We start from the raw sequence: 24,593 nt of genomic DNA on the forward strand, positions 1-24,593 counted from the left end.
TAATCTCAGTCCCAGTCCATAATCCATATATTCTGTGTCCATGGATTAATCTATGACCATAATATGATTGTCAAGTTGTTGCACAGAGTACTTTTGAGTTGTTGTCAATGTCCTCTTCATAGTCTTCATAGAGTTTTTATTTTTGACATTTTATTCGTGTTTTATTCACACAAACAACACTTAAAATTTGCGTTGGGTATTTATTGTTTTGCATTTAATTTTCAAGAATTGTTACGAAATGAAAGTGCCCCAAAATCAAACGCTATAGGACAAGTAAATTGTGGTGACCGACGAAAGAGAGTGGCAAAATGATAGGTTTGAACGCTGTGCCATTGAGTGCATTCAGTGGTGAATCTCGAAATTTGCTATCTGAGCGTTTAAATCCAACAAAAGTGCTGCCTATTCTTAGCCACGATGGAATAACAAGACACAGGTAGTTATATTTAAAAGAGATAACCTTTTAAACTCCGTTAGTCGCGATATTTTTCAATCGACTTACGAGATAGATTCCTTAGTAGTAAGAACCTGATGAACTAAATTGTATTTTGTAGTCTTGATTGACTCGCACAACAATCTTTGCCTGTGTTTGTATGATGTACCTATTATGGCTTAATTCATACTTACATAATATTTTATTGAAATAGTAAGTACCTACCTACCTATCTACAAGTCCGTGTCTTTATGTCTATGTCTATCAGCGTCGAGATTTTGTAATAATTATAAAAGAAACGCTTGCGTTGATATAACAACGTCAGTGTGTTTTTATATCAGATAGTCAGTCAGTCAGTCACCTTTGCGCTTTATATATTTAGATAATTATTACTAACACTATGCCTGTGACTATTTATAACAATAATCATATAATTTTAGAGATTGGCGAGGCATTGCTTCCCTTGTACCCATATCCTCAGAGGCAGCGGCCAGCATCAATGGTGTTCAGGACCACATGGGCAAAGTGTTGGACATATGGATAAGCAGGAACGATGGAACTGCAAACTTTAGCCGTCTGTTGGATATTCTACAGTTGCTGGATAGATTTGACGTATGCGAAGACTTGTTAGAACTGGCACGGGACAACAGACTATTAAGTAAGATATCAATCATGCCTAATACTTTTATTTTTATTTATACCTAATATTGGTGCTCATTCTGAGCACACCTAAAATTTAGAGTTTTTGCATCCTCTTCTTACTAATGTAATATGAAAAGGACAGACACTGTTTGACAGTTTTAAATTTAATTTAGATCCATCAAACCTTGTGACTTTAGCTGCCAGTTGCGAGCCTATTGTTTAAATTCATAGCATGCACTAAAATTTAGTCTTTAAATGTAAAATCCATGTTATGTCCTTTCTAGCAATATTAAAAAGAAAAAGATGCAGATACTCTTAATTTAGTTTACAGAAAGACAAGAGAATCGGCGCCAATATAATGTTTATATAGAGGAATGTGCAGCGCCCAGACAAGTCTACAAGACTTAAGGGTGTTAAGAACCTATGTAAATACCATATTTGTTATGGAAATAAAATATAAATATATGATTTAATACAAGTTTCTACCTCCTACAACTTACGCTTAGTTACCGTGGACTACAAAATAATATGCGGTGAAATAGATGGACATGCATTTCTAAATATACACCCTATTGAGGTTGATTAGGTACAATCAGAATAAGTCGCCACAATTTGTGTGTGTGGATTTAGGTATTTTCAAAATCCAGTGAGATCTCTTTGATTTTTTGACATAAAATGTATCCTATGTCCATCTCAAAGATGCAAGCTATCTCGCAAAATATTGGTTTAACTATAGTATCAGGTAGACACACTTTCTCATTTGTAATCACTACTCATATTACCCATAGTAAAAATGCAAAAGTGTGTTTGTCTGTTGGTTTGTCGTTCAATCACGTCGCAACGGGGCAATGGATTGACGTGATTTTTTTGTATGTATAGAATTAAAGGCCCCCCCCCCCCCCGATTGTGTAAGAAAAACGGAATTAATCGTTATGGTCAAAAAATTCCGCCCTTTGATTGGTTGATTCGCTGTTTACATTTTTTCACAGCCAATCAAAGAGCAGAATTTGTTGACGATTTCGATAACGATGAATACGTTTTTCTTACGCAATTGGGGGGCAGGAGAGTAACAAAGGCTACTTTTTATCCCAGGAAATGAAAGAGTTCCTATAGGATTTCAAAAAAGTAAAACCATATGAACAAAGTTGTATTGTTGTGCAGATGTTTGAGGAAAAAGTTCAAGAAATATTACTAAGCCATTGTTATGATTAAGATGGAGCAATCATTGAATGAATATAATAATGTCATAATTATTATTATGCGATTGCTTTCAAAGTCAAAGTCAAAGTCAGTTCATGCAGTTTTGATCCAAAATATTTTATATTAAACTATTCCATTCCTATGGGAACTTTGGGATAGAAAAATACTTTTTATATAGAAACTAGCTGATGCCCGCGACTTCGTCCGCGTAGTTTTAAGTTTTTAAAAATCCCGTGGGAACTCTTTAATTTTCCGGGATAAGTAGCCTATGTTACCCTCCAGTTCTATATCTATACCCATGCAAAAATCACGTCAATCCGTTGCACCGCTGCGACGTTATTGAAGGGCAAACCAATAAACCAACAAAAGATCTAAATCTTAATGATTTTTTAAAATAAAACATTTTCTAATGATAATGATTTTTTAAAAATTAATTGGGTTTCTTAAACCGTGGTATCATATTATGTTTTCTTGAACTATTGCCCCTGTTACAAAAACAAGGACTGATTGATAAAAGTACTTCGTTAATATATTTAAATAGATGACTAATTAAAGATAATAATTATAGCGATGACATAGAATGAAAGTATGCTATGAATTTGATGTACCTATCATAGTAATAAAAGTAAAAGTAAAGTAAAATATGCTTTATTCATCATATACACCAAAACCAAAACAATAGACATATGACAAAGATAGCATGTACAATAGGCGGCCTTATCGCTAAAATAGCGATCTCTTCCAGGCAACCTTAGGGTAGAGGATAGTATAAAAATTAAAGAAAGCGGAAGGGGCGTACTAATTAAATAAATAGGTAATAGAACATTTTCATATCACAACAATATTTGATATTTGTGTATAATGTGTAATATTAATGGACTAAGAGCCAGCGCGTACCGGACCTTCGTTATTTTATAAAAGCTGAAAGTTTCTCTGGTTGTTGTCCCCAACACTGGGAGGAACGTCTCTGTGGATGTTTGTTTGGAATTTGGTTCATGGTGGCTTTGGGAGATAATTCATGCTAATCCATACTATTATTATAAATGCGAAAGTGTGGCTGTCTGTTGGGCCGTGAAAAGCTAGCTTTTTACGGCCCAACAGTTTAACCGATTTTGATGAAAGGTACAGAGTTACCTTACATCCTGGGAAGGACATAGGGTCCTTTTTATCCCGTAAAGAGTTCCCACGTTTTCCACAAAACCTAAATCCCCTCCATCACCCCTCTCGCACCGCTCTATTACCGCAGGAATCTACTCAGTTATATGTTATGGCCATATTATTCAAAGAATAAACACAGATTTCATGTTATTTTAGCGTTTAAACTATCGTGAGTGATTTCCATTATATATAATATAATATATTTCTACGGCTGTACTCACGTATCCAGTCGACGTTAGCCCGACTAGTTTCAAAATGGGCTGTGCGGGCAGCGGCACGCGCGGCGTGCAGTCTTAAACGCAACGCGTGCGCGAACTGACCCCCCTCGATAAAGGAATCCGGATGGGTTCGAAACTAGTCGGGCTAACGTCGGCTGGATACGTGAGTATAGCCATAGAAATATATCTATATATAATGTAAATCACTCACGATAGTCTATTCGCTAAAATAAGATGAAATCTTGTTTATTCTTTGAATATTATGGGCATAACACATAACTGAGTCGGTTCCTGCGGTATAAAAAGAAAAGATGACTAACTGACTGACTGATCTATCAACGTACAGCCTAAACCAATGGACAGATCTGGCTGTAATTTGGCATGCAGATAGCTATTATGGCGTAGGCATCCGCTTAGAAAGGATTTTTGAAAATTCAACCCCTAAGGGGGTAAAATAGAGGTTTGAAATTTGTGTAGTCCACGCGGACGAAGTCGCGAGCATAAGCTAGTTATATACAAGATTTCATCTGTTATAGGACAAGAGAATTACAATAACAACAACAATCAGATAGTGGTAGCCGTGGATGGGTCTGATGAGAACATAATCACATACGACGACAAGCTGTTTGGAACTCCTCAGCGGTACCACGCATATGTGTTGTATGCTAAAGAGGACAAGATCTTTGTTGAAGAACTACTTGCAAGGATGAGGAGTGAAGGGTTTAAGGTACAGTTTGTGACAGGTCGAGAAGGCAATCGTCCCTGTCGTGTACTATAGATAGTTTGATATCAGTACCCTTACTGTGAATGCGAAAGTGTGTTTTTTGTTGGTTTGTCCTTCAATCACGTCGCAACGGATCAACGTGATTTTTTGCATGGGTATAGTTAAAGACCTGGAGAGTGACATAGGCTACTTTTTATCCCGGGAAATCAAAGAGTTCCCACGGGATTAAAAAAATCTAAATCCACGCGTACGAAGTCGCGGGCATCAGCTAGTAATAGATATATATTTCATTTGTCAGAAATGACGTCTGGCCAAAATATTAACAGGAGATACAGTTCTTGCATTTCACGAAGGCGACTGAGCTTTACTTGTGGTTACGTCGTATACATGAATATTGCGTAAGTGTGCGTGCATGTCGGACCAATCAGTCCCGAGCGAGCGTTCGCAAACGCACACATTTAGTGTACCTTACTTGTACGATACGACTTAAACACAAGCATGAGCCACTCGCCCTAGTGAAATGCAAGAACTATACCGATTATTTGGTATTACATTCCAGCTGTGCACGGAAGAGGACTTGCTGCCGGGTCACGCGACGGAGTTCGAGCCGGTTTCGCGGCTCATCTCGGACCGTTGTCGCTACATCGTGCTGGTGTACTCGCCAGACTTCCTCCTGAGTCCCGCCATCGCGTTCTACATGAACCTCGCGCAGGCAGATTCCATCAGTGAGTTCTGTACCTTCATCCATTGTCTTTACGTTGATCTTCTCTATATGTAGTTAAAATTGAATCGCTAAATGTGTTGCTCATCGCAAATCTCGAGAACAGCTGAACCGATTTCGCTAATTCTTTTCTCATAATATTCCTTGAAGTACGGGGATGGTTCTTATGGAGAGAAAAATTTAAAAAATTTGAATCGACTGTTAGGCGGTACAAAGTTCGCCGGGGCAGCTAGTTTTACATAATATACAACTGATGTAGTAAGCTGTGATAATAGCCTACTGGATAGGGCGTCCGCCTTCTAATCCCGGGAACCCGGGGCATGCACCTCTAACTTTTCGGAGTTATGTGCGTTTTAACTAATTAAATATCACTCGCTTTAATGGCGAAGGAAAACATCGTGAGGAAACCTGCATGCCTGAGAGTTCACCATAATGTTCTTAAAGGTGTGTAAAGTCTACCAATCCGCACATGGCGTGCCCGTGGCCAGCGTGGTAGACTATGGCCAAACCCTTCTCACTCTGAGAGGAGACCAGTGCTCTGTAGTGAGCCGGTGATGGGTTGATCATGATGATGATGATAGCACTGAACAGGGAACCTTAGTACATTTGCAAGGGACCTGTTGGCACCTCAACTCATTTTTTTGCCTCTTGTTGGATTGTAGACAAAAGGCAGAGCAAGATAATCCCTCTAATGTATCGCGAGTGTCTGTTGCCGCGTCACCTGGCCTACTACCACAACCTGCGCTACCCGCACCCACAGAACGGCCTACGACCCCCTTACAACTTCTGGGAGCGCCTGTCCAACTCGCTGCGCATCGTCGACCGACCCAGGTGAGCTGCACCCACTACTGCACCCTGCGCTATCCGCACCCACAGAACGGCCTACGACCCCCTTACAACTTCTGGGAGCGCCTGTCCAACTCGCTGCGCATCGTCGACCGACCCAGGTGAGCTGCACCCACTACCGCACCCTGCGCTATTCGTACCCACAGAACGGCCTACGACCCCCTTACAACTTCTGGGAGCGCCTGTCCAACTCGCTGCGCATCGTCGACCGACCCAGGTGAGCTGCACCCACTACCGCACCCTGCGCTATTCGTACCCACAGAACGGCCTACGACCCCCTTACAACTTCTGGGAGCGCCTGTCCAACTCGCTGCGCATCGTCGACCGACCCAGGTGAGCTGCACCCACTACCGCACCCTGCGCTATCCGTACCCACAGATCGGCTTACGACCCCCTTACAACTTCTGGGAGCGCCTGTCCAACTCGCTGCGCATCGTCGACCGACCCAGGTGAGCTGCACCCACTACCGCACCCTGCGCTATTCGTACCCACAGATCGGCTTACGATCCCCTTACAACTTCTGGGAGCGCCTGTCCAACTCGCTGCGCATCGTCGACCGACCCAGGTGAGCTGCACCCACTACCGCACCCTGCGCTATTCGTACCCACAGATCGGCTTACGACCCCCTTACAACTTCTGGGAGCGCCTGTCCAACTCGCTGCGCATCGTCGACCGACCCAGGTGAGCTGCACCCACTACTGCACCCTGCGCTATCCGCACCCACAGAACGGCCTACGACCCCCTTACAACTTCTGGGAGCGCCTGTCCAACTCGCTGCGCATCGTCGACCGACCCAGGTGAGCTGCACCCACTACCGCACCCTGCGCTATTCGTACCCACAGAACGGCCTACGACCCCCTTACAACTTCTGGGAGCGCCTGTCCAACTCGCTGCGCATCGTCGACCGACCCAGGTGAGCTGCACCCACTACCGCACCCTGCGCTATTCGTACCCACAGAACGGCCTACGACCCCCTTACAACTTCTGGGAGCGCCTGTCCAACTCGCTGCGCATCGTCGACCGACCCAGGTGAGCTGCACCCACTACCGCACCCTGCGCTATCCGTACCCACAGATCGGCTTACGACCCCCTTACAACTTCTGGGAGCGCCTGTCCAACTCGCTGCGCATCGTCGACCGACCCAGGTGAGCTGCACCCACTACCGCACCCTGCGCTATTCGTACCCACAGATCGGCTTACGATCCCCTTACAACTTCTGGGAGCGCCTGTCCAACTCGCTGCGCATCGTCGACCGACCCAGGTGAGCTGCACCCACTACCGCACCCTGCGCTATTCGTACCCACAGATCGGCTTACGATCCCCTTACAACTTCTGAGAGCGCCTGTCCAACTCGCTGCGCGTTGTCGACCGGCCTAGGTGAGCTGCACCCACAACCGCACCCTGCGCTACCACACCCACACGCACCCACAGAATGTTATTTGCTGTTAGTTGTATGAGGCGAGATTTGGTTGATTGCCGTATTTCCTCACTAAAAACATCCCAGTGGCCATCTTATAGCATACAAATATATAGATTAATGTGTGTAATTTTTCGTAGATTATTCATTTAATTACTTTCAAAATCGTTTAAACAACATTTATTTTGTAGTAAAAATTTCATTTATGAGTTTTTAGGCATTACTTTTTTTTTAAATCTGTGTTGTATTTGTAAAATAATATTTTCTAAATTGGCTAAGAATATTTCGATTTGATTGCTAGAGTGTTGGCACCTCGGCAAGATGGAAATGTCGCATATGAGGATGGCCGACGTCGATTCGATCGACGAAGATTTGCGTGCTGCTTTGGATAGCCTTGCGAAGGGACTGAACGAAGATCGCGATAGTTACATTAAGTAGAGAATATCATTTTGTCTATCTATTGGAATCGAATCATGCATGTCGCCTGTAAAATTTTATGGCTATCGTACATCCTAATTATCGAAATTGTGCAAAAAAGGGCAGCATTCTTAATGGGTCAATAATGATCATGTAGACAACTCATAACACATTTTGCATGTCAATTGACGAAACATATTGGATAATCTCTATATATAAAAATGAATCGCTGAATGTGTTGCTGATCGCAAATCTCGAGAACGGCTGAACCGATTTCGCTAATTCTTTTTTCATAATATTCCTTGAAGTACCTACGGGGATGGTTCTTACGGAGAGAAAATTTAAAAAAAAAATCCTGAAAATCTTAAGTACAATTTGCTTGCAAATAAATAATTTCAATTTCCATTATAAATATCTTACGGTTAGACTCACGTCATTGGTCGGAGTATGCCCGACTAGTTTCGAACCCGTCCGTGGTCCTTTTTCAAAGGTCATCTGCTCGGCACGCTGTGAGGAGGGCTGAGGCGCTAGGGAGAGGGTTTCTGCAGATCATCATCAATGGCACCGTCACCATAGTCCAGGCATGCGTAATTAATGGTATCCTGTTCCAAGCATGATGGCATTGTCTTAGCGTTAAAAAACGGTTTCCACACTGAGGGTAGCATCCATCCATTGCCACGATTGGAAAAAATACAAGTTCGTGTGTATACTGCATTCATTTTGAGAACGCACCCGCCATATTTGCTCTGTGTCAACTGTCATGTCAAAAAGTACGATTTTAGTCCTTAATGTAAGAATCTAGAATATCTAATTAATGGGGCCGATTCTCTTGTACACAATCTCTAAACTAAACTAAATTAACTGGTCTAAATCTAGTGCTATCCTTTTCCGCAAGCAACAATTGCAATTGATTTAGACGTGTCATTTTAGATTAGTTTAGAGTTTGTGTACAATGGAATTAGCCCCATTATCTAATTAAATCTCTAATAAATAAGAGATCGCTATTTTAGCGATAAGGCCGCCTATTGTGCTTGCAAACATCTTTGTTATATTTCTATTGTTTTGGTTTTGGTGTACAATAAGGAATATTTTACTTTACTTACTGTACATTTGTGGCTCGATTGCGGTAGAATGATAGCTAGTAATTTTGAGTTTTGACATAACAGTTAACAGTTGACATAGAGTAAATATGGCGAGTGCGTTCTCAAAATGTATGCATTGTACGTGACTTTATGTATTTAGGTGTATGCCCGTCGTATAAAACATAATTTTTAACGCTACTTATTTTTGTCTTCAGATCAAACAGCGCAGAAACAACACATTCAAAACTAAATATAGTTGAAGAATCAAACACACAGAACATGTCAAAAGGATATCAAGTGTCACAAGTGAACGGGTATAAGAACCACTTGGCCCTCCCGGAGATACCCAAGGAGGCCTCCTCTTTAATAGACCTACGTTCTACAGATATAGAGCTACCTTCCTTACATTCCTTTGAAACGAAATCCTTGAGTAGTTCAAGCATGAGTGAGGTCAAGAAGAAGAAGTATGGCGTCATCAGGAAGTTCATCAACACTGTCCGTGGAAAGAAACAGAAAAAGGCGATCGCTGTTGAAAATTAAATCGGAAAATCGGAAAAGATGCTGTGTGTGTAAATTATTCATATCACAATGAAAATATTATTTTTAAGTAATCATCATCTTCGTCATATCATCATTATCCGAAGAGCGTCTCCTCTATGTGGGGTCTAATGTGAAGCGTTTAAGCCACAGTCCACTATGCTGATAGTGCAGGTTGATCATCTTCTCTAATAAACCTGCATTCAACTCATATAGAGAGCTACCTTCTTACATTCCTTTGAAACGAAATCCTTGAGTAGTTCAAGTATGATTGAGGTCAAGAAGAAGAAGTATGGAGCCATCAGAAAGTTCATCAACACTGTCCGTGGAAAGAAACAGAAGAAGGCGATCGCTGTTGAAAATTAAATCTGAAAAGATGCTGTCTGTTAATTTTTCATATTACAATGAAATTTTTTTTTAAAGTAATCATCATCATCATCAACATCCGAAGAGTGTCTCCTCTAGAATGTGAAGCATTTAAGCCATAGTCCACTATCGTGATCTAGTGCGGATTTTTAAGTATTCATCATCATCATCCGAAGAGCGTCTCCTCTAGAATGTGAAGGATTTAAGCCATAGTCCACTAAGCTAATATAGTGCGGATTTTTAAGTAATCATCATCATCATCATCCGAAGGGCGTCTCCTCTAGAATGTGAAGCATTTAAGCCGTAGTCCACTACGATGATCTAATGCGGATTGGCAGACTTTACATATCTTTGAGAACATCATGGAGAACTCTGACTGTCTGACTGACTGACAGGTTTCGTCATATTTTCCTTCACCGTAAAAGTAAGAGCGAGTCAACCGAGTTCTCTTCATCTATCTCGGATTTAAATCGGACATATGACGTAGATATGTCAAAGATGTCCACTGAATAGCTGGGATTTGGATCAGAGATCGGATTAGTTCGTAAGCAATATCCGAGTCCGGTCCGAGTTTTTTTAAAGTCAAAGTCAAATGATTTATTCAAAATAGGTAATAAATTACTCTTTTTGATGGTCAGATGTTGGATTTGTAAGATATAGTGGTGATAATTATTACGCAAACTTAAAACTAAAGCTACGAGGGTTCCAAACGCGCCCAGGTCTGAGAAGAGCCCACAACAAACTTAGCCGGGTATTCTTTTTATTATCCCACTTTACAAAATTATTGAAACTTATTAGAACCATCACAAGCCTATAAGCAACTTATTCCCAAAATCCCAAGCTTGCTTATCATTTAAATAATCCTTTACATTGTAATAGCATGTAATTTATATCCGTATTTTCGCGGACTCAGATAGGATGTTTGCGTAACCGTTGTATAAGTCCCGCAAATTGCTATTGTACTGGAACCATGTCTCATTAACATCGAAATGACGTCATTTTGACGTCAGCCGAAATAAAAATATACCATTAGCTCGAAACTTCAGTCTAGTGCTGACGTCACTGAAATGGCGCCCATGCGCATTAGCAATTTGCGGGACTTATAAAGAGTGATATTTAATTTCTTAAAAGAACTTAATTGATAGAAGTGCGTGCCCGGGATTGAACCCCGGATTCCCTGGAGGCAGACAAGTCTAGGTGATAGCCACTAGGCTATTACCGCTTATTAATAAGTAAACAACTATTTTAAGGTGTACTACTCAATAATTGTAATTTAAATTGCTCAAAACAACGATTTCGGCACCTTTCATATAAATGTACAGTGTCACAAGGCTCTCTTCGAACTTCAATGACATTGACAGGGGGCGCTGTTGGAGAACAAGGGCTTAGAATATTGAAACAAGAACAAAGGGGACACTTGACGGCAACGTTAGTTCCGATTTTTGCCACGCGCCAAGATAGCCTTGTCCCACTGTACTTTTGACATGAAATTTGACACAAAAATTGTCGCGTTGTGTGTTAAAATGGCGCGTGAGGAGTTAAATTTTAGGCTTAATATAATATTATAATAAGAGTTGATGAGTTCTCAAACACGACACAGTTACCTATTGATTTTTTAGAAATCTAAAAATACCACAAAGAATTTATCCAAGGTGCTTCCAAACACAGTTCAAATTGTTGTGTTTACTATTGTAAACAGTATTTTGTTGATTCTATGCTTTTTGTAAGACATACTGTTTTATAGGCTGTTAAATAAAGACTTACAAAATGAAATTATTAGGTATGTTATATATTTTAATAAAATCTTGTCAGAGTTACTCGTTTTTTTATTTAATTTTCCATTAAGGTCCAAGGCTCCCTGCTGTTCATGAAGCCAGAGCCGAATCGTAATATAATAATAGTGACAACCCCAACCGGCGCGGCGCGGCGGGGTGATTACGTAAAACGTTGCAGTAGCAATGCGACAGTTCATTTGCTGTCTCTCTTCTTATTTTGCTTTGTGGCTATTGCTGTCTCTCTCTAGCCGCTGTTACGTAAGACGTTTGACGGCCATGATCGCGAGATTTACGCTTGTCGCGAGATACGTAACCACCCCGCGGCTCTGTAAAGGCTTTACATCACCATATTTTGGTGTATAGTTTTGTCTTTTACCTATACTATTTGTTCGTAATAAAAATTCGCAATCATTATAATTTTTATTTTGGACTAGCTGATGCCCGCGACTTCGTCCGCGTGGAATTAGGTTTTTAAAAACCCCGTGGGAACTCTTATTTTCCGGGATAATAAGTAGCCTATGTCACTCCTGGTATCTATACCCGTGCAAAAAATCACGTCAATCCATCGCACCGTTGCGACGTGATTGAAGGATAAACCAACAAACAAACACACTTTCGCATTTATAATAATAATATTTTGGATGCACTCATTCGATCAGAGTCCGTGAAAATGCGTTCTTGAAAAATGACTTAGATATTTTTATATCCGTATTTTCACGGATTCGGATCGGATGAGTGCGTGATCGCTCTACTCTACTACTTCCGAGATACTTTTGCGCCGAGTACGTTTTGGGCCATCTCCTTCCAGCCATAAACTGATTTTGACGTGGAAATAGATAGGTACTGTCAATCTTTCCTGGAAAAAGGAAATTTCATGGTTTGATGACATTTTAAGCTTCACAAGAAAATTAAAAAAAACTGTTTAGTAAAATATATAGTATTTATTATGTTTTTTAATATATTTATTTACAATATATTTATTTTAAAAATCCTAACGAAGGTATCACTGCCGCAGCTGGCCAATAACATTTCCTTGTTCGTTTGGGCCGCGTCGGGTCGTCTGGGCTTGAAGAACAACCGCTTCACTGTTAAATGATGCGCCATACTGGAACAAAGAAGGGAAAACATGAGTAGAGAAGTTCCAAGTAAAGCTCTTTCCATCGCCCGCTGACTCTTGAGCTTTCTTCATCATGATCAACCCATCACCGGCCAGTGGCGTGCACAGGAGTTCAAGCCAGGGTATGCATTTAGGTATGAACTTATTTTACAGCAGGTTAAAATGAAAAATAAGCATTGACTTATTACAATGAGGGTAAGCAGTGCGTTTATGCCTCTATGAGCTGCACGCCACTGTCAACGGCTCACTACAGAGCGCGGGTCTCCTCTCAGAGTGAGAACTTTTTACTTTTTAATGCTCACTAACTTTTTAATGCGCCTTACAACCTTGAATGGGAAGCTGGTAGAAATCTCTGTTTAGAGATAAGCATTTCCAATGTAACTTAATTTATTACTACTATGTAACTACAATTCGGTATATGAAAAATAAAAATAAAATAAACAACACAATAGGGAAGATTATGTACAACTTTAATATTGTCAATCTATAGGATAAATAAATAAATATATTTAACTAGCTTATGCTCGCGTGGACTTCAAAAATTTCAAACCCCTACTTCACCCCTTTAAGAGTTGAATTTCCAAAAATCCTTTCTTAGCGGATGCCTACGTCATAATAGCTATCTGCATACCAAATTTCAACCCGATCCGTCCCGTAGTTTGAGCTGTGCGTTGATAGATCAGTCAGTCAGTCAGTCACCTTTTCCTTTTATATATTTAGACTAGCTTATGCTCGCGACTTCGTCCGCGTGGACTACAAAATTTCAAAACCCTATTTCACCCCCTTAGGAGTTGAATTTTCAAAAATCCTTTCTTAGCGGATGCCTACGTCATAATAGCTATCTGCATGCCAAATTTCAGCCCGATCCGTCCAGTAGTTTGAGCTGTGCGTTGATAGATCAGTCAGTCAGTCAGTCACCTTTTCCTTTTATATATTTAGATTGGTTATCAAAAAACTAAATGATGGTACCTGTTGCCTAGCTCGTGCAGCAAACTCCAAGTGAGCTGGAACGCGTATATCTGTATAAGGCCAGTCTCTAAGCCGACTGCCAGTATGCTAACATCTGCCTCGATCGGCGCGAAGGCTAGCGCGCTCACGGAGGTGGCTAATTCTAATGGTTTACCTGAAAATATTAAAAGCTAGATGATGCCCGCGACTTCGTCCGCGTGGATTTAGGTTTTTTAAAATCCTGTGGGAACTCTTCATTTTTCCGGGATAAAAAGTAGCATATGCCCTTCCCCGGGATGCAAGCTATCTCTGTACCAAACTTCGTCAAAATCGGTTGAAAGGTTGAGCCGTGAAAAGCTAGCAGACAGACAGACAGACACACTTTCGCATTTATAATATCAGTATGGATATACGATTCAGGTTGAACTAATAATGGAACCGATTCTCTTGTACACAATCTCTAAACTAAATTAAATTTACAGGTCTAAATTATTTAGTGCTATCTTTTTCCGCAAGCAACATTATGAAAGGAATAGCAATAGATTGAGACGCATTTTAGTTTAGTTTAGAGATTGTCTACAAGAGAATCGGCCCCAATGTTTTATTAAAAAACCGGCCAAGTGCGAGTCAGGCTCGCGCAATGAGGGTTCCGTACTACAGTCGTATTTTTTCGACATTTTGCACGATAATTCAAAAACTATGATGCATAAAAATAAATAAAAATCTGTTTTAGAATGTACAGGTGAAGACCTTTCATATGATACCCCACTTGATATAGTCACTCACTTCGAAAGTTGAAAATACGAATTATTAGTTCATGACCACAATTTAATTTTTTTTTGTGTGGTCTAACCCCAAATTCACGGTTTTCAGATTTTTCCCCAAATGTCAGCTATAAGATCTACCTACCTGCCAAATTTCATGATTCTAGGTCAACGGGAAGTACCCTGTAGGTTTCTTGACAGACAGACGGACAGACAGACAGACAGACAACAAAGTGATCCTATAAGGGTTCCGTTTTTCCTTTTGAGGTACGGAACCCTAAAAACTAGCTGACGAAGTCGCGGGGACCTCGTCCGCGTCGATTTAACTTTTAAACAGAACTTTGAGAAGTCTGATTATTCAGGATAAAAAGTAGCCTATGTCACTCCCTAAGTCTTTATAAATATGTCCATGCAAAAATCACGTCGTTCCGTTGCTCTATTGCGAAATGATTGAAGGAGAAACCAACAAACACACTTTCATTGCATTAATAATATAGGTAGGTAGGATTTGAAGTTTGATCCCACTTTATATCTCTGAACATTGAGCCTGCACAAATTATTATTATCAGAAAATAGATGATACGCGTACAGCGTGGATTTCGGTTTTCAAAAAAATCCCGTGGGAACTCTGATTTTCCGGGATAAAAGTAGCCTATGTCACTCTCCAGGATGCAAGTTATCTATCCCTGTAGGTACCAAACTTCGTCGAAATTATTTTTTCTAAAACAATATTTCTTGTATATCTATTTAACTTACCAAATAAACTGTAGTCTTTAAGCGAGGAGTCACTTGTTGTGTCGGTTTTAGACCATATGCATACCTACAAAACAATGTTTAGTTTAATTATTACAAGTCCCGCAAATCGCTAATGCGCGTGGCCGCCATTTTAGTGACGTCGGCACTAGACTGAAGTGTCGAGCAACCAGTACCGGTGACAAAAATGTCGGCAGAGTACGCGTATCGTGTTTTTAATGATTGCAAATTCACACATTTTGTTTTGTTTTTTTTTTTTTTTTTTTTAAAAGAATATTAGCCATGTTAAATGACTAATATTCCCCTTTCCCCTCCAACTAAGCGTAAAGCTTGTGCTAGGAGTAAGTACGATAATAGTGCAACGGGCGGGGTTTGAACCGTCGACCTTTCGGTTTTCACTCCTTTACCTGTTGAACTATTGAGGCTCTAAGTTGTTGTTTGTTATTCATGTTATGTTTTTTGGTAATATGTTTTAATTGTTCTTTATTTTTTGGGTTAAATATAGTATATAATAAATAGTTAATAGTCGTGCCTGTGAGATTATTATTAAAGTAGACAAGTATTTTGCAAAAGAGAAGGAGGATTCAAAATATTACTTCAGAATATCGCTCAATCACTTAAAAATGCCTCTGACACAAGTATCTGAGTTCGTTTGTACAAACTGACCTTCCCATCTCTAGAGCCAGTACTAAACACACTGCTATCGTGCGCCCACGCACAACACCATATGATCCTAGTATGGACCCCGTTCTTTTTGTCCGTACTGGCGGCTACGTTGAAGGAATTTGAACCCTCTGTCCTATGGTATAAGGTCCACCTTCGGTCGCGGGACACGGAGAGCAGTTTCTGACTGTCCGGTGAGAACGCGAGCTGAGTGATCGTCAGTTGATGGGATACTAGCTTTTGAATTTGTTGCCAGGTTTTGGTTTCCCTGTCAAAACAAATTCATCTTATATAAAAAAAAATTGTGTTCGTCTATGCGTAGGCGTATAGTTTATCTGATTGAGTTGAAGCTTTATACAGTTGTTGTTGGTACTTGCGTGAAGGTTTCGGGTCTGCACTTCTAACTTTACGGAGTTATGTGCGTTTTAAGTAATTAAATATCACTTGCTTTATCGGTGAAGGAAAACATCGTGAGGAAACCTGCATGCCTGAGAGTTCTCCGTAATATTCATAAAAGTGTGTGAATCTGTGTCTGTCAATCCATACTTAGCCATAAGAGGAGACCTGTGCTCAGTAGTGGGCCGGCGATGGGTTGACCGTGATGATAATGAGTTTCAAAGTGAAACAACTTACTAAAAAGTTGAGAGAGGCATTTCAATTTCATTTTCACTAAACCCTTGACTAGTTGACTACCTTTGGCATAAACACCGCCATACTAGTGGATCGATCGGTCCTAGGATCGATTCCCGGCTAAGCTATTCCACTTACCACAAGAGCACGGCCGCGTGCTCCGCCGTGGTGGCCTTGCAGGCGGACGCGACTAGGCAAGCGTCGGGGCTCGCGTCCACGCAGTACACCTCGTAGCCGTGCCCGTACAGCTTGTGCCCTTCCGGCCACAGAGTGTTCTGCATCAGAGTCTCTTCTGTGGGGGGCTCTGGGAAACATTTGTACGGAAACTGTAACGGCAGTTACGCACTTGTGGCGGTTGCCACAGATTCAACTAGATGGCGCTGTTCAATCGATAACATTTCATGACGTAGTCCCGAACAATTGTACCGCCGACAGTCCTCGCACTAATGGAGTTTTCTGCAATCTGGACTATATATAGAAGTTTCAAGATACAACTCCCTTCTCCCTTTGGTACGGTCGAGCCTGCACACCGTTCCCGTACACACTCATCCGATCCGGGTCCGTGAAAATACGTTCCTTTTTGTTTTGTATGGTAGCTTATGACATGTCGTAGATGATCGCTGGTATATATAGACGACTGTGGACGCCTATCAATCGCGGTTCTTAGCCATAGCTTACGGACGCGTCCCATAGTTTGTTTCACGCTTTAACCTTGTGTTTTGTTTATTTATTTATTTTATATAGTTGTAATACTGTAAATTATTAACTATTCATATCTTATGTTTGGGAAGGCACTGGCCCCTAAGACACGGGATTTCCTAGTTTAGGGGTCAGGATTCCAGAGAGTTGATTACTGTACTGAGTTGTTTAAATAAATAAATATTATATATTATATATTATATTCTCACGGATGACGGATAAAACTCGGATGACGGTAGTGCAGTGCGCAATTAAGTAAGTCTAGGTTCACGAAATTGAAGGAACCGGGTATTTTATTGCCTTATAAAAGTTTTCGTTAAACAGAGAGTAAAAGGGTAACAATATTTTTATCAAATAGAAATTCGCAGTACAGAGTTTACATTCTATTTTCAATGGGTCTCTACTTGGAGCTATGCTTGGAGTTTCTCTACGTGATAAATAAGAAATGAGGAGATCTGTAGGGGTACCAGAGTAAGACCATGGCACGTAGAAGTTCTTACAAGAGATCTACATCTAGCAAGTCTATCGGTTGATGATGATGATGATGACATACCTAACTAATCTAAATCAATATGTGAATCATATGATAATTATATGTTAAAAGTAAATGATTACCGTGTAGTTCCATGGGCACGAAGTATCCATCGTTGTCTTTATCTGGTTTACCGTTGTCCAGCGCGCTGAACACCGCCTTGTTGGACAGCCCTAGGGACGGCACTGAAGCTCCCTCGGGACCTGGGGGCAACTTGAAGTTTATACAGGGTGTAACCAGAACGCTAGCAAAAACTTAGCATTATTGGTACTGATTCTGTGCACACCTAAATTTTAGAGTATTTGCATCATCTTTTTACTAATGCATTTAGAAAAGGACAGTTCTAAATTTAATTTAGTGCTGTCAAACCTCGTGATTTAAGCTGCCAGTCGCGAGCCTATTGTTTAAATTTGTAGCGTGCACTAAAGAGTGCACTTTTCTTTAAATGTCTTTAAATGTAAAATTCATGTTCCGTCCCTTTTTAGCATTGTTAAAAAGAAAAGGATGCAGATACTCTAAATTTAGTTTAGAGAAAGACTAAATTTTAGTGCACGCTACAAATTTAAACAGTAGGCTCGCGACTGTGCGCTAAAATCGCGGGTTTTACTATCTAAAAATTAAATTGAAAACTGTCAAACTGAGTCTGTCCTTTTCATAATACATTAGTAGTAAGAAGAGGATGTGAATACTCTAAAATTAGGTTGTGCTCAGAATCACTACCATTGTTATACTACCTAAGTACAATCCAATACTAATAACCATTTGCCTCATTGTGTAGTTTTAGTGATTTAGTATTTTTCAAACCAGCAATGTATAGCGTGCAAAACTCGGGTCAGTGCCCCGCCTACGACGCGGCCTTATTACGCAACGTTCGATGACCTCTAGCGTCATTCAGATGTTTTATTTGCAATATATCGTAAACTTTTACAAAATTATAGGATTTTTTTAATAGCTTTTTTCGCTTTTTTTTTGGCCTGCTATACAAAATTGTAAGTTTATTTCTCAAACTAACCTTTCGCGTCGTCTACAGCTAAGGTCTCGCCCGTTATATTGAGGAAATTCCGTGTAAAATTGTGTGGCGCTTGGAAAACCCGTAGTACTTTCTCCTCCGCGGCGGAGACGAAGGTGGTGGACGATACGAGAGCTACGGACGCCATGTCGTAGCCGTGGACTTGGGGACGAGCTATTTCGTGCCACTGTGTTCCGCTACCTGAAAGAAAATATATCTAGAAATTCAAGGCACACAATACATTAGTTATAGTGATTACCAGGTACAAATGACGTGCAAAATGTTTTATAATCAAAACGAAATCATTTATTTCCAAAAACATTAGAGCATTATTTCAAAGAGCCTCGATAGCTCAACGGTTAAAGGAGCGGACTGAAATCCGATAGGTCGCCGGTTCAAACCCCACCCATTTTACTATTGTCGTACTTACTCCTAGCACAAGCTTTAAGCTTAATTGGAGGGCAAAGGGGAATATTAGTCAACATAATAAACTTAGCTAATATTCTTTTATAAAAAAATTAATAAAAAAAATTGCTCTGTTGTGATTGGTAAGATCTAACAATTTTCTTCGTTGCAAAATCGCATTTAGTAAGATTTGAGATCAAAAGTGGTTGTCCTTGCTAGATTTGAACCGTGTTAAGGAGTGTTAAGGTCTTAGGAAAACCGGCGGTCAACCAAGGTACTGGCGTGAATTAGAATAGAAATCATTTTATTGGTTGATCCAACACACTATAAACACAAACACAAATATTTACAAAAAAAAAAAAAACATTCCTTAAAATCTAATTCAAACAAAATATAGGTACCTAGTGTCTAAAATGTGTCGTGCGAACGAAAAGGCCCGAACTCAGCTGAATGTTGTGGTTACACGATGTAACCACAACGCTGGTTTTCAGTTCGAGCCCAAACGAGGGAAGTCCTTAGTAGTAGTTGTATGGTAGTATGTTGTATAGTTGATAGGGTATAGTATGGAGTATAGATTACTGCTGTCTTACCGTCAGCCCTCAGCCAGGGCGCGTGAAGCCTCGTGGTCTGGTCGAGGGACACACTCACGAGGTATCGACCTTGGTTCTCCCAGCGGATGTCTCCCACTTCGCTGAAGTGTCCGCCCACCACTACGCTGGGTTGCCATTGCTTTGATTCCTAAAAAAGATGAAAAAACACTGCATAACCTTTATTATCTAATCCATCACTTATCTGCTAGCTTTTTGCGGCCCAACGGTTTAACCGATTTTGATGAAATCTGGCACAAAGGGTAGCTTATCCCGGGGAAGGACATAGGTTACTTCTGGTGCCGTAAAACTCCCACAGGATTTTTATAACCCACTAGCTGCCCCGGCGAACTTCGTACCGCCTAACAGTCGATTCTTTTTCAGGATTTAAAAAAAAAAAATTCTCTCCGTAAGAACCATCCCCGTACTTCAAGGAATATTATGAAAAAAGAATTAGCGAAATCGGTTCAGCTGTTCTCGAGATTTGCGATCAGCAACACATTCAGCGATTCATTTTTATATTATAGAGATTTAACCGATTTTGACGGGTACAGAGGCAGTTTGCATTCCGGGAATAGACATCGGATACTTTTATCCCGGAAAATAAACAGTTCCCACGGGATTTTCAAAAACCTTAATCGACACGCAGTTGCAGCATCATGTCATCTAGTAAAACTTTGTATGGATTATGTCTTACTTTATCATACTTCCATATATGCAGCGATCCATTATACCCATGGCCCAGGAACGCGTCAGGCCCGAACCGGCTGCCATAGAAGCCGAGCCCGTTCCCCCCCACTTCCCCCACGCGGACGGTCTCCACCCACGCGCCGCCGTGCCTCTCCGGCTGCCATATGATTAGGGTCTTGTCGAGGGATGATGAAAGGAGGCGGTAGATTGGCTGATTTGTTTCTGAAAAAATAAAACATTTTATGGGATGATGACTACTAGTCAAAAAAGCTACTTTTTATCAAACGTCAATCGCTTGCTTAGTAAGGAAGCTTGTATGAAATACAAGGATGTGACGTCATAATCATTTGACCGAATTCATCATTCCGGTCATGTGAGGATGATGTGATTAGTAGCAGATTATTATTATTATTTGTTTTATTTATTTCTTTATTATTTAATTAGAACGGACATAATATAGCCCAATTAAACTAATTAAATTACTAATTATTATAAACATACAAAAAATTTTTTATTAAATTAAAATTACAATTACAATTAAAAATAAATTCGTTATGTCAAAACGTAAATAATCAAAACTACAAATTCTCACAAAAGTGCAGGATCTGACCTGTGAGGTCAGCCCATTTGTCCAGATATCTATAGGTAACGCGGGTAAACGATTGTAAGCGCGAAAATTAGAAAATCACTTTCTGTGAAAAATCACCAGTCAAATCACTGTGAAGAAATATAATAATTTCACCAAATGAAAATGATTTAAAAGTAGCAATCCCATTTTTACTTACCACTATCAACAGTCTTCTGCCACTGCACGCCATACACCCAGCCCTCATGCCCCGCCAACACTGCATCCAGTTTGACTGACCACTTCACTTGGTATGCCTCAAACACCTTCTGTTCCACCTTGATGCCTGACACAGGTTTGTCCTCGTACCGCTGTATCTTCCACAGGCGTATGTACGTGTCTTGTGAGGCTGATGCTAGCAATAATGTATTATCATCTGTAGAATTTAAAAAAAAACAAATAAAGACAATAAATAAATAAAGGTTTATTCAGCTCACAAAACAATACAAGAAAAAATATACATAACAAAATGTTAAAAATTACAAAATTAAAACTACAGACTAGAAAGTACTAAAAACAACAATACGTGCGTTTTAGGCGATAATTAAATATCACTTGCTTTAATGGTGAAGGAAAACATTGTGAGGAAATCTGCATGCCTGAGAGTTCTCTATAATGTTCTCAAAGGTGTGTGAGCCAACCTGCACTTGGCCAGCGATCTAGTTTGACTGACAAGTGGTCACTTGGTATGCCTTAAACACCTGTTCCACCTTGATGCCTGACACAGGTTTGTCCTCGTACTGCTGTATCTTCCACAGGCGTATGTACGTGTCTTGTGAGGCTGAAGCTAGCAATAATGTATTATTGTCTGTAAAATTTAAACAACTAAATAAAGACACAATAACTGCCGGTCTCCTAGGATTCGAACCCGCGTCCCCTGGGATCGCGCTCGACGCTCTGACCGCTAAGCTATGGTTCGCTTGTTGCCAGTGACGAAATTTGTGATATGTATGTTCACTCAGTATTGAAGTGACTTGAAGTATAGATAAAGCATTATAAAAATTATAAAAAACAGACAGATAGTTACTTTGGCATTTAAAATTCTACTAATATTATAAATGCGAAAGTGTGGAAAATCAACGTTCCTGCGGGATTTTGAAAAATGTAAATCCACGTGTACGAAGTCACGGGCATCAGCTAGTATTAGTATAGTTATTCCTCACCAACATTCAAGACATCCAGGCCCCTCACCCAGTCCTCATGGCCCGCCAACATGTGCACCCTGTGATACTGACTGTCCCCTTGCTCAACGAATATGTGCACCTTGTGATCATCCAGAGCACAGAACAGTATGGGTTTGTTGACTAAGGGTAGCACGTAGCTGTGCAGGGTCAGAGCTAGACCTGACTGGAGGTTGATTCTTTGTTTCAGTGTTGTTGTACCTGTAAAAATAATATAAGGGACAATGAGGGGCGATGAACAACACAAAAAAAAAGTTGTGTCTTTTACTCACTATAACAAAGGGCACAATCTTGAGATTCTTTAAAAAACAGAAAGAAAAAAGTCTTAACGAAATTTAATTAATAACAGCTACTAGCGACCCGCCCCTGTTTCGCATGGATGCAATAAGTAGATACTAATGTGGTGTCATTGAGGTGTCATTGCTTCGGAAACTCTCAAATGAGAGGATTTTTTTCTGACCTAATTCACATTATTTCAATTTCTCTAGGGATATCTAATTTTTTAAGAATAAAACTATAGTTATAAACCTTCCTCTTGAATTACTCTATCTATTGGTGAAAACCGCATTAAAATCCGTTGCGTAGTTCAAAAGATCTATGCGTTCATACATACATACAGACATACATTAATCCTCTGGGAATTGAGGCATTATGATTTTCCAGGACAAGACAATTAGCCAACATCCATCTATGAGATGAAAGATGGTTAAGATGAAGGTAGTGAAAAGAGAACATACAGACAGAAAGAGAAATTTTTGCTTTAAGGTGACGCAGGACGCTCGACCGAAATTGGCAGCGCACGTGGGTAACATGTTTGCTTTTCACTTGACATTGTATGAGAAAGTTGAGAGGCACGATGATTTTCACCAAAATCAAGCGCGCGAAAAGGGTTCAGGAAAAGTATTTTTGAGAAAAAACTGCTGAATTTATGTTTGCAAAGTAAAATTATTTCAACTAATGAATAAATAAACTACGTCTAATGATAAATTGTTTTAGAATTTTCATATACCTAATCTTATTTATTTACGCCCAAAGTTGTCATTAATTTAGTGTAAAAATAGGAATTTTTTGAGCCTCGTAACTTTAAAATCAATATTTTTTTCAATGTTTTATATATCAATAAACCTAGATAATGACGAGATAAATCGATATAAATCTTAGTTTTGTGCGTACAATATCAAATATTGTTGTAATTTCCCTCCTACGTTTGTATGAAGAAAGCACCGAACTGAGTCCCCTTAAAATAATAATGTGCAATGGAATACACATAATATGGATTTGAATTATTGTCAAATAACTTTTAACTGAGGAATGGTGTTTTGACGAATTTGTATAGATATTCATTGGTAAAGGTTTATTTGGTTGTTCAAAAATCAACCCTCATTTGATAAGACTTACCATCTATCCTCTCCCAAACACACACACTTGAGTCAATAGATCCAGTAAAAACCAACAAGTTATCCCCGTCAACATATACACCATGGCCACAAGTCACACCGTCCTTATGTTCCACCAAATTACTTGTAAGCTTCCATAACCCACTGTCTAAAGTCCAGACAGCTGCAGTCTTGTCTGCGGAACAAGACAACAGTTCTGTGCAGGCGGTGTTGGGTTTCTGGAGCCATTTTACTGAGTTTACTTTTGATTTGTGATGGCTGAGGACTGTGAGTGGATCTTTGCCTTTGGAGTTCTGAAAAAAAATATTCAACTACACTTTGTTGGAGGGGTTAGGGGATTAATAGTTACCTGATGCCCGTGACTTCATCTGTGTAGATTTAGATTTATAAATCCTCTTCGATATTCTAGGATAAAAAGTAGCTGTCACTTTCCAGGTCTTTAACTATATTAACGCAAAAAATCACACCAATCAATTGCATTGTTGTGGCGTGATTGAAGGACACACCAATAAACTAAAAATAGGACATCCTAGCAACATTGCCGGATTTGCAACCTTTACAAGAGCATTAAATTAGCTTAAATTAACGTTATAGCGGCAATAGAATACACAGTTTATGAACATTTCAACTCTACCTACCTATTTACAGTTCACGAGATACAGCCCGCTGACAGACAGACGGATGGACGGACGGACAGCGGAGGCTTAGTGATAGGGTTTCGTTTCCCGCACTCTTTGAATACGGAACCCAAAAGAAGTAAAAACATTAATGATTTACCGTGTCGTAAATAACGACTGCATTGCAAGCGCCGAAGCATATAAGACCGCCGTTGTTCCAGTCAGCTATTTCTGGGGATCGGTTGCAAGCTGCTGAAGTGTACACTTGATCCACTGATATCTTCATATTATTTCATGGATTTGTGGTTTGCGAGAGCACTTTTTGTTTGTTTTGATTGTTGACAATTTTTAACTTTTTAGGTTATGTTAATGACATTTTCAGTTCGCTGTCAAAAAATTTAAAAACAATAGACAACAGAGTAAAAAGTGATACCAACATAACC

At 40.0% G+C, this 24,593-nt stretch overlaps 2 protein-coding genes across 2 annotated transcripts; one reads left to right on the forward strand and one right to left on the reverse strand.

Moving 5' to 3' along the window:
• Positions 1-119: 119 nt before the first annotated feature.
• Myd88 (myeloid differentiation primary response protein MyD88) lies at positions 120-11,575 on the forward strand. The gene is made up of 6 exons (XM_034984101.2): positions 120-433; positions 871-1,088; positions 4,185-4,375; positions 4,932-5,097; positions 5,756-5,924; positions 9,071-11,575. The coding sequence occupies exons 1-6, from the start codon at positions 309-311 to the stop codon at positions 9,393-9,395; spliced, it is 1,194 nt and encodes a 397-aa protein (XP_034839992.1). The 5' UTR covers positions 120-308; the 3' UTR covers positions 9,396-11,575.
• An 889-nt stretch (positions 11,576-12,464) lies between these two features.
• Elp2 (elongator complex protein 2) lies at positions 12,465-24,537 on the reverse strand. The gene is made up of 13 exons (XM_034984424.2): positions 24,311-24,537; positions 23,535-23,826; positions 22,119-22,337; positions 21,116-21,331; positions 20,338-20,552; positions 19,644-19,791; positions 18,652-18,849; positions 17,723-17,842; positions 16,547-16,712; positions 15,782-16,046; positions 15,119-15,182; positions 13,620-13,773; positions 12,465-12,638 (listed from the first exon to the last, which is right to left on the reverse strand). Exons 1-13 carry the CDS (start codon positions 24,434-24,436, stop codon positions 12,500-12,502), a joined length of 2,322 nt encoding a protein of 773 aa, XP_034840315.1. The 5' UTR covers positions 24,437-24,537; the 3' UTR covers positions 12,465-12,499.
• Between the last annotated feature and the right edge of the window lie 56 nt (positions 24,538-24,593).

This window comes from Maniola hyperantus, chromosome 3, assembly GCF_902806685.2.
Source record: "Maniola hyperantus chromosome 3, iAphHyp1.2, whole genome shotgun sequence".
NCBI lineage: Eukaryota > Metazoa > Arthropoda > Insecta > Lepidoptera > Nymphalidae > Maniola > Maniola hyperantus.

Excerpts from the sequence above, each read along its gene's own strand:
- Myd88 (XM_034984101.2), top strand. The coding sequence starts at position 309 with ATGATAGGTTTGAACGCTGTGCCATTGAGTGCATTCAGTGGTGAATCT. Across the intron at positions 434-870 it reads GATGGAATAACAAGACACAG|AGATTGGCGAGGCATTGCTT; the intron begins GTAGTTATATTT and ends ATATAATTTTAG. Across the intron at positions 5,925-9,070 it reads CGCATCGTCGACCGACCCAG|ATCAAACAGCGCAGAAACAA; the intron begins GTGAGCTGCACC and ends TTTTGTCTTCAG.
- Elp2 (XM_034984424.2), bottom strand. The coding sequence starts at position 24,436 with ATGAAGATATCAGTGGATCAAGTGTACACTTCAGCAGCTTGCAACCGA. Across the intron at positions 19,792-20,337 it reads ATATATGGAAGTATGATAAA|GAATCAAAGCAATGGCAACC; the intron begins GTAAGACATAAT and ends CATCTTTTTTAG. Across the intron at positions 15,183-15,781 it reads CTGGCTCTAGAGATGGGAAG|GTATGCATATGGTCTAAAAC; the intron begins GTCAGTTTGTAC and ends ATTGTTTTGTAG.